General features: G+C 43.8%; 3 protein-coding genes and 1 long non-coding RNA gene across 7 annotated transcripts in view; 2 read left to right on the top strand and 2 right to left on the bottom strand.

Moving 5' to 3' along the window:
* Positions 1 to 105: 105 nt before the first annotated feature.
* On the bottom strand, positions 106 to 2,853 carry LOC112488067 (uncharacterized). Its single transcript, XR_003051777.1, has 3 exons — positions 2,804 to 2,853; positions 1,323 to 1,470; positions 106 to 599 (listed from the first exon to the last, which is right to left on the bottom strand). It is a non-coding gene; the product is annotated as an uncharacterized LOC112488067 (long non-coding RNA).
* Positions 2,853 to 4,028, top strand: ier3ip1 (immediate early response 3 interacting protein 1). Its single transcript, XM_008326111.3, has 3 exons — positions 2,853 to 3,017; positions 3,332 to 3,433; positions 3,592 to 4,028. The coding sequence occupies exons 1-3, from the start codon at positions 2,927 to 2,929 to the stop codon at positions 3,645 to 3,647; spliced, it is 249 nt and encodes an 82-aa protein (XP_008324333.1). The 5' UTR covers positions 2,853 to 2,926; the 3' UTR covers positions 3,648 to 4,028.
* A 376-nt stretch (positions 4,029 to 4,404) lies between these two features.
* hdhd2 (haloacid dehalogenase-like hydrolase domain containing 2) overlaps positions 4,405 to 8,933 on the top strand; it is a 5,494-nt gene continuing 965 nt past the window's right edge. Inside the window, exons 1-9 of one of the 3 annotated variants that reach the window (XM_008326117.3) lie at positions 4,405 to 4,571; positions 5,133 to 5,316; positions 5,438 to 5,540; positions 5,640 to 5,745; positions 5,825 to 5,909; positions 6,071 to 6,236; positions 6,320 to 6,370; positions 6,446 to 6,509; positions 6,592 to 6,929. In XM_008326117.3, the coding sequence (XP_008324339.1) occupies positions 5,216 to 5,316; positions 5,438 to 5,540; positions 5,640 to 5,745; positions 5,825 to 5,909; positions 6,071 to 6,236; positions 6,320 to 6,370; positions 6,446 to 6,509; positions 6,592 to 6,695 (780 nt within the window). In that variant the 5' untranslated portion in view covers positions 4,405 to 4,571; positions 5,133 to 5,215 and the 3' untranslated portion in view covers positions 6,696 to 6,929. Of the gene's footprint in view, positions 4,572 to 5,132; positions 5,317 to 5,437; positions 5,541 to 5,639; positions 5,746 to 5,824; positions 5,910 to 6,070; positions 6,237 to 6,319; positions 6,371 to 6,445; positions 6,510 to 6,591; positions 6,930 to 8,933 lie in introns of those variants that run through there. The other 2 variants (XR_001761134.2, XM_008326116.3) reach the window with 2 other exon arrangements.
* Positions 6,934 to 8,933, bottom strand: part of katnal2 (katanin p60 subunit A-like 2) — a 4,943-nt gene continuing 2,943 nt past the window's right edge. The window contains exons 10-15 of one of the 2 annotated variants that reach the window (XM_008326113.3): positions 8,581 to 8,693; positions 8,334 to 8,425; positions 8,135 to 8,245; positions 7,581 to 7,743; positions 7,273 to 7,375; positions 6,934 to 7,190 (exon numbers count right to left, since the gene is read on the bottom strand). In XM_008326113.3, the coding sequence (XP_008324335.1) occupies positions 7,051 to 7,190; positions 7,273 to 7,375; positions 7,581 to 7,743; positions 8,135 to 8,245; positions 8,334 to 8,425; positions 8,581 to 8,693 (722 nt within the window). In that variant the 3' untranslated portion in view covers positions 6,934 to 7,050. Of the gene's footprint in view, positions 7,191 to 7,272; positions 7,376 to 7,580; positions 7,744 to 8,134; positions 8,246 to 8,333; positions 8,426 to 8,574; positions 8,694 to 8,933 lie in introns of both variants that reach the window. The other variant, XM_008326112.3, reaches the window with a different exon arrangement.

Genomic DNA, 8,933 nt, shown 5'->3' with positions numbered 1-8,933 from the left:
CTGACTGACTGTCTGTCTGATCGTAGATCTTCCTCTAATTCCAGATAACTTCCAGGACCAGATGAAGAGGGAGCTGGCCTACAGGGAGGAGATGGTCCAACAGTTACAGATGGTGAGACTAATGACAGATCACTGCAGGACAGAGATGAGGTTTGATCATCAGACTCTAGTGTGAGCAGTAACACCTGACGTTAGACTGACTGTACGGTGGAGAGCAGACACACTGAGACACACGGGTTTATGTCCCATATTTATATTGGATCAATTATAGTTCCGCAGTTCAACTCAGAGACGCACCGTGATAATGGGATCGTTCACGTCACGTGACGTCTGCGTTCAATTGTTCATGAAATCAGAAAATCTACGGCGTGACTGAAACTGAAGTGAAGACGTGAAGTGAAGGAGAGTCAACAGGACGCCGTCGTCTCAGCTGATCGGTCCGTCAGAAGACGGAGGCAGTGGTGGAGTCTGACTTTCACGGGTGACCGGTTCCTCCGTCGAGCGTTTCCGTCCACATCCATCACAGCAGCAGCTGGCAGACGTTCTGACAGACGCTGTTTGTCTCCGCTGTTTCTGACACACGCAGCTGCACACGCCTGCTGAAAAAAAAACAAAACAACAAAAACGTTCACATGAAAGTTCCTCAGTGACGGCCGCGTGTGGGCGGAGCAGATGAAGATTCTGACACTGAGAGAATGTTAATGTTGAAGTGACAGAGTGAACGTTTCATTTTCTGGGACACAACAGGAAAAATAGGAATTGTGTTTTATTTGTTTCCAGTTAGAATTGAAGAGAAATAAAAAAAGTTATTTTCCAAAAGTGTCCGAGCTGAAAACTTCAAGTACTTTAATGAATACTCTGTGTTTCTCAGATTCCCTACGCAAACCTCCTCAGAAAAGAGAAGATCAGCTCACACCTGAACAAGTAGCTGAAGAAGAGTGAGTTTTCAACTAGTAATGATAAACTACTAACTAACCCTAACCTGTTCACGTTTAAGTTTGATTTGTTTTTCTATTCTATTCATTTCTAATATAATTCTGGACAATAATGATGACAATGATCATCTGAGTTTAATCATTTAACAACGGTGTTTGTTTTCCTCCAGGGGGCGCTCCAGAGAAAACGTCTCCACTGTGAGAAGAAACCACTGGGACGACATGCTGCTGCTGGGACTGTCATCAGTGTGAAGTATGGGTACTGTACTGTACCGTACTGTACTGTACATAATGTATATATAAATATATACTGTACCAGTGAGGACCAGATTCATTTTCTACAGAGGACTAGTGATCTCACACACACACACACACACACACACCTACCTGTGTTGGTGCTCAGACTCCAACTCCACCAGGACCAAAGTGAACTTTGAACTTTTCTGTCCTTTGACGACCGACACGTGGACGTTGTTTATTAATGACCAGATCCAGTGGTTGATCAGACGCTGTCGCTGCTGCTGAACTGTTGCTGCTGAGGAGAAAAAGACAAATTGTAAAACACACTTTATTTATTCCTGTCAGTATTAGATTCTGTTCATCGTGTCTCGTTGTTTATTAAAGAAAAAAAAAAGGAATTTTCTGTGAAAACAAAATCCTGATCAGAGACGGAACCAAACTGGAATCAGACGTTGATTGATTAAACCCAGACTTTAAGTTGTTCTGAACTTGACGATGCCAGATGAAGAACATGAACAGAGGTCAGGGGTCAGGAGTTCTGAACAGTGTTGGATTTTAATGTCATGAACTTCAGTTTTAGTCTTATTTCAGTGCTGGGGTTGATGCTGGTTGTTATTTAAAAATGATCTAATGCCACATAAAAAAATGAAGAATTTTTTTTTACCAGCAGCCTGAAGATCTCCTCCACCTAAATCCTCTCAACATCATTTTAACCCAAAAAAATGTCACATTTTCACGAGGAGTGTCAGTGTTGATCCACCTGTAGTCATTTTCATGAGGAGTGTCAGTGTTGATCCACCTGTAAATGATTTAACCCAACTGTAAAAAAACCAAACCTTTCTGTATGTGAGAAGGATGAACATCTGAATCTGTCTGTGTTTGTTTGTTTTGAATGAAATCATTATTTATTACAGTATTAAAGAGGACGATGGTGTCGTCCAGCTGATGTCAGAGAGATTCTGACGGATGGATATGAATTTGTCATTTAGTGGAAATAAATGGTTATCATCATGGATTCATCTATTGATGTGTAAATTAGACGTTTATATAAAATCTGTGACTGTCATCAGAACATGTTGTCCAGGGAAAAACAACCATAAAGTGTTTCATTCACTTCAGCAGAAAATAAATAAAATACTGTCACAGACGTTCTCCACCATGTCAGACGTCTGTAGTTAAAACAGTTGTTGTTTAAAAATGTTCCATTTAGAAATAACTACAAGTTTCAGGGCTAAAAGTTAGTTCAGAAATGACTAGAAAACCCGTCCGTCCAGACGTTCAGTGAAGTGGTCAAAGTTTGGTCTGGTGAAAAGAAAATAAATAAATTATATGTAGCCAAATGTTACTAAATAACAAAACATAAATAAATCAATAGTTTTTGCCGATAATACGGGAACAAAGCCGGGTCAATATGTAACCAAAGTTAGCTTAAAAACATTGATTGTGAATTTAGCTGAAAGCTATTTGTACGAAAAATGTTCCCGTTGAGAAATAACAAAAACGTTTACGTAATTGAAACGAAAACATTAAGAACATAATTTTGTGTTTAATTTTACAGAGCTGTGCGATTAAAGCATAATAAAGATAAGTTAACGATCATATCAATGTCTATGAAGATTCTCAGTCACCAGGATGACGTCGTGCTGCATCCACTGCGCGACATTAGCTGCTGGTTTACGGCAGTGGCATCTGCGGGAGTGGCCGTAGAAGAAGACGCAGCCGCAGCAGCAGCCGGAGGAGAATTTGCCAGCATGGCGTTTACTCTGTACTCCCTCATCCAGACCGCTATTCTCTGCACGAACGCGATCGCTGTGCTGCACGAAGAAAGGTTTCTCAGCAAGAGTGAGCGCTCCGTCGTATTTTACACACGTTTTCCTCACATTTTTATTTCAAATGTTAGACGTACATCATGCTAAACTCTGTTAGCTTTAGGTGGAACTGGTGTTCTGAGGCACAAACATCTGTTTCTCCTGCCTGTTGAGAGAAACAAAGTGTTTTATTAGATAAAAATGTTTGCTTTTTAATTATTTTTTATCTTAAATCTCTTTATTCAAATAATACAAATTTATAAAGAGATTAAGTAGTTAAATGCATGAAAAGTCACAGTTCTGTTGACTTAAGTCCTGTATGTTTGTGTCGTTGACGTCGTCCGTCAGTCGGCTGTGGTGTCGACCAGGCGGTTGGAGGTTTTGGAGATGATCCCGGAGTCAAAGCCCAAATCCTGAATCTTATCCGCTCCGTCAGGACCGTAATGAGAGGTTGGTGGAAATTAATGAACTTTTTATATTAGTAAATACGTTAACAGTTCATTTAGTTTCAGTCCTAACCAGACAAAAGTTTACACATTCTACTGCATTAATAAACAATGAGAACCATGTGGTTTGATTAATAATATATTTTTTATTTTTGTGTACAGTGCCTTTAATTATAGTAAATTCAGTCTCCATCGTCTTGTTGCTGCTGTTTGGTTAACGCTGACCCTGAGGAGCAGACAAACACACACGACTACACACATCTGCACAGACCCACACTGACCTGTGTGTGTGTGTGATTCAAGGACCTCTGGATTGACGTGGTGAAATATTCAAGACAACAACTTTTTAAACTGTTGACTTGAGTGTCGTGGACACAGATGGAGCCGTTTGTGGACAGTTCTTTTTAAGGTTGTACGTTGTGAACTTCATCCTCACTGAGGTGTGAAATTGTTCTGTTTTTCTAAAACAATTTCATGTGTAATGTAACATTTTTGCAGCACTCCAAATAATGTAATTTTGTATGTGAACTTGTTATTGCCAAAACGTTCCTCATGGTGGCGTGAGAGCCTGAAATAATAAAGAATGTTTTACACACTAATTTTATAAATGTTTTATTTTTTTCACCTTATTACTTCATTAGTTATTTTGTATTTGCATCACTGTTTGTCTGGACATAATAACAGAGAGACAGGAAGAGGACGTGCTGCATTCAGGGGCACGTGTTGATGGTGGACATTTGAGAACTAAAGTCACTTTGATCTGTGATTAGTCAGAATTTACCTGAGTGACCAGAGGACACGGGACATGGACATGAAGGATATACAGTTTATAAGGTTTAATAACACAAGGACACAGCTTTGAATTTCTGTACACAATTTAAAAATTCTATAGATTTTACTTTATTTAAAGATTTAAAATAAAGTAATAATTAAGTTTAAAACCTTATAAACACAACAGTATTGTCATCGCTCCTTTTCTTTTCACTCCTGTCATCTTCTCCCCACGGTAGCCGGAGCACTTACAACGCCGGAGCAGCAGGTGGCAGCAATTAAGACCGTTGAATCAAAACATCAACAGACGAAGAAGAAAGTGGGCAGCGGAAGCAGGAAGTGGTGCAGCCGCAGTTAACGGAGGCTGGACGGTCAGTCTTATTTCCATGAATTAAACTCTAAAGAATTGTGTTAAACTAAAATAACTTTGATAAACAACAGAAACTACTCATTTATTTATTCATCGAGTTTATATTTACGAAAGAACGAAAGAACACGGTATTAAATCACCTGAGCATCGTTCTGTCTGACTATTAATATTATAACACTCGGTACTTTTATAATTATAAAGTTCCACACGCGTCAAACTTCATATATATATATATATATATATATATATATATATATATATATATAAATGAAGTCAAAATGTTTCATACATGAACTCGACTCAGTGTCCTGTTTTTGTCGATTTAAATACTAGATCAATAAGAAGATATTTAGCCTCAAAATGTTGCCTCAAAAACCCGAAATAACCAATAAAAGAAGATTAACGTCTGAAATGTTTTAGTGATGAAATAAAATCCTGACATCTGTGTTTTTGAATGAATAATCCTGTGAAGTGGTTCCAGTCTGGATTAAATCAGTGTGTAATCTGATCAGTGATGTTAAATGTCCTGTTACAGTCAGAGGTTTAACGATGGTCTTTACAGACTGACGTCTCTGCTCTAACAGACCACATCAAACCAACCACAGACTTCAGCTGCTTCTCAACCTCTGGCTCGTGTTGTGCATCATGGCGGGCAGACGAGCTGTGAAGGCCGTGCTCATTGACCTGAGTGGAACTCTACACGTGGAGGACACAGCTGTAGCGGGGGCCCAGGAGGCTCTGAGCAGGTGGGAGTGGGGGTGGGGGTCACATGAGGAGACAACAGTTTCAGTGGTTCACTTCCTGTTCTGACCCAGAGACATTTTTACTCTAGAATGTTTTTGATTTTGTTGTTGTTGTTGTTGCCAGGTTACGTCAGGCCTCTGTAGCCGTGAAGTTTGTGACCAACACAACAAAGGAGAGTAGGAGGAGTTTATATGAGCGACTGCTGCGTCTCAACTTTGACCTGCAGGTGGCGTATGGTCCAACACTGATGTGTGAACGAACAACGAGTCAGTGTTAGGTTGTGTTCTCTGATGTTCCTGTTCTTCTGGATTCTTCTGTGCATCAGGAACAGGAGATCTTCACCTCCGTCAGTGCAGCCAGGAGTTTGTTGGAGCAGAACCAACACAGACCACTGCTGCTGCTGGAGGACAGCGCTCTGGAGGACTTCACAGGTACGGGCAGTGTTTGTAGATACACTGACCAATCACAGGCCTTATGACACCATGACATCACCATCAACTGTACCTTCAGGTATCGACACGTCAGAACCAAACGCTGTCGTCGTCGGTCTCGCTCCCGATCACTTCAACTACCAAACACTCAACACGGCGTTTCGGTGAATCACGTAATTTTTCAGAAAATACATTTTCTGATCATTTATCTTCATGAAAACAGAGTGTCGTTGTGAAGACATTTTAATTTTTCTCCTGTTTGTTGAGTTCATACTGTGGTGGTCTGCTGCCTGCTAACACTCTGACCTCTGACCTCTCCCCTCAGGATGATTCTGGACGGCGCTCCTCTCATCGCCATCCACAAGGCTCGCTACTACAAACGTAAAGACGGTCTGGCGCTCGGCCCCGGGCCCTTCGTGGCAGGACTGGAGTACGCCACGGGCTGCAGAGCGTCTGTGGTGGGGAAACCAGAAAAGGCTTTTTTCACTCAGGTCAGAAGGTCACGGTTCTTTCTCTGTTTGGTTCAAACTAAACTAATTCAGTGATTGATCTCCGACCCGTTTCCCTCCAAAAGGCCGTGTCAGAGTTAGGCTGCAGCCCCAGTGAAGCCGTCATGATCGGAGACGTGAGTCACTTTTTACATTTGTCAGAACAGGTCGGTCTGTAGTTTGATTGATTTTTTGGTGTTTTTCGTCTGCAGGATGCAAGAGATGATGTGGGCGGAGCTCAGGACGCAGGCATGCTGGGTATTTTAGTGAGAACTGGTGAGATGGAAACACGTGCGTTGGTCGTTGCACTGAGCACAGGTTCAGTTTGGTCATGTGACTTGTGCGTTTTTTTTTTCAGGTAAATACAGAGAAGGTGATGAGAACAAGCTCCGCCCCCCACCTCACCTGACCTGTGACAGTTTCCCTGAGGCTGTAGATCACATCCTGAAGAACCTGCTGTAGAACCTTTAGAACCTGGACAGTCTATCAGTTCAAGAAACACTCTGTTAATCAGTCCTTTAGTTTTTACTGAGAAGTTTAATAATGAAGAGAACGTCTTCATCATCATCATCTTCATCATCATCATCATCATCGAGTCTGTGGTTCTGGACGTAGACCTGAGGTCCACACAGGTTCTAAATCGTCTCTTTAGGTAAAATATGCTGTATGTAAAAAATAGATAAAATTCTGAGACATTAAAAAAGTCAACTGCTGACATGAACAGTAGATGGCGCTCCAGGGACGACTGTGGTGCTGACCCAGACCCAGACCCTGAGCTGGAACGTTGGCTCTCTCCCTCTTCTGTCCTCCTCTGGTGTCAGACGGACTCGTACTCTCGCTCCCAGGCCGTGTACTTGTCCATCAGGTTTCGGGCTGAAGGTTTCGTGTGTGCGATCACTTCTAAGAAGTCGGCCGTCGTCACCGTCTCTAACCGGATGGTGGACATGGTGGCGTCCTCTGTGGACACAAACACAAACCAGGTCGTTCTTTCACCGTGACGTGACGTTGACCGACACGTGTTCATTTCCTGACCTCTCACCTCTGTAGTGCGACTCCAGGAAGTCGAAAATCTTGCGGACTGGTCTCATGGCCGACTCCTTACAGACCAGTTGGATGTCGGAGCCGGAATAACCGTCTGTGTTCTGACACACAACGACAAGCCTTAAAAATAACTCGTTGTGGAGGACCACCCTCCGCCCCCGCCCCCTACTTTTGTGAGGACATTTCTCTAGAACTAGTTTTGTTGGAAACTGTTCATTAACATCCAGTGACATCACAGAAGAAATGGAACAAAGGAAAGGAGGGAAGGTCAAAAGGTCATCCGTCTTTAATGATTCTCTAACAAACCTTCGCCAGTGTTTCGTAGTCCAGCTCCGTCCGAAGCTCCACCCCCGCGGTAGAGTTCAGGGGAGGCAGCCAATGGGAGATCATGGCTCTACGAGCTGGTAAACATGGAAGACCCACCAGGATCCTCTTCTCTAACCTTCTCAGCATGGCGTGGTCCAGTTCCCTGAGGGACAGACGGACAGAGACAAACGTTTGACGTCCGCTGCAAAAAAACAAAAGAGTTGATTCTGAGGCTGCGTTCACGCCGCCCGCTGTTGTTGACGTCACACGCTGTTTGACTGAGATAAACATGGATGACACGTCACCACGTCGAGACGTTCACTCTACCATCAGTCAGAGCTGGTGCTGCTGTTTAAGTTCAGACCACCAGGGGGCAGACTAGCATTGATGTGTGAGGAGAAAGTGAAACCGTCTGTGTGACTGTCTCACTTTGATGACGTCACAGTCGGATTAACCGAGCGTTCAGACCGAGGTCAAGTTGAAAACACCTCAGGTCTGGATCTGAACCAGACCTGGATCCGTTTTTTTATGCTTGTCTTTGGACCAGTATTTACCAGGGCAGGTTGGACGCCGCCAACACAAACACCAGATCATCCGACTTGACCAGTCCGTCCATCTGGACCAGCAGCTCCGTCTTCATCCTGTAACTGCTCTCATGTTCTCCACTGTGAACAGAAACAACGCCACCTTCAGTTCATCCAGAGAACTCCGGGGGGGGGGGGACGAGGAGGGGGGTCTGTGTGTCCAACTCACCCAGTACTGGATCCTCTCTGTCCCATCACTGACTCCAGTTCGTCCAGGAAGATGGTGGACGGGGCGTGGTACCGAGCCAGGAGGAACAGGACCTGCACGAGAACACACACACACACACACACACACACACACACACACACACACACACACACACACACACCCCCACGGTTCTCAGTTGTCCCTCCACAGCAGTGTCGTCAGTGTCAGTGTCAGTGTTGGTGTGGGGCCCCCTCTGTCCTACCCTGACCAGTTTCTCAGAGTCTCCTCTCCACTTGCTGACGATACTGGAGGCTGAGATGTTGAAGAAGGTCGTCTTACACTCCGTGGCCACGGCCTTGGCCAGCAGCGTCTTCCCCGTTCCTGGGAAACACATTCACTTCAAAACATCTCTTCCAGCAGATGGCGCTATAAGTGACTGATTATGTGGCCTATGCCCAGAGCCAGAAGCTGAATGTTTAACTTTGGCTAACGGCTAACGAGAAGATAAATGGTACGACCAGATGGTGGCGGTATTGCAGCAGCAGCAGCAGCAGCAGCAGCAGCAGTAACAGTAACAGCAGCAGCAGCAGTAACAGCAGCAGCCGGGGGGAGGGGGAAAGA

This window comes from Cynoglossus semilaevis, chromosome 14, assembly GCF_000523025.1.
Source record: "Cynoglossus semilaevis isolate Cse_v1.0 chromosome 14, Cse_v1.0, whole genome shotgun sequence".
NCBI classification, from domain to species: Eukaryota; Metazoa; Chordata; class Actinopteri; order Pleuronectiformes; family Cynoglossidae; genus Cynoglossus; species Cynoglossus semilaevis.
Note: the sequence above shows the minus strand (reverse complement) of the source record. Positions and strands in the feature narration are given on the sequence as shown.

Excerpts from the sequence above, each read along its gene's own strand:
- ier3ip1 (XM_008326111.3), top strand. The coding sequence starts at position 2,927 with ATGGCGTTTACTCTGTACTCCCTCATCCAGACCGCTATTCTCTGCACG. Across the intron at positions 3,018-3,331 it reads AGAAAGGTTTCTCAGCAAGA|TCGGCTGTGGTGTCGACCAG; the intron begins GTGAGCGCTCCG and ends GTCGTCCGTCAG. Across the intron at positions 3,434-3,591 it reads CGTCAGGACCGTAATGAGAG|TGCCTTTAATTATAGTAAAT; the intron begins GTTGGTGGAAAT and ends TTTTGTGTACAG.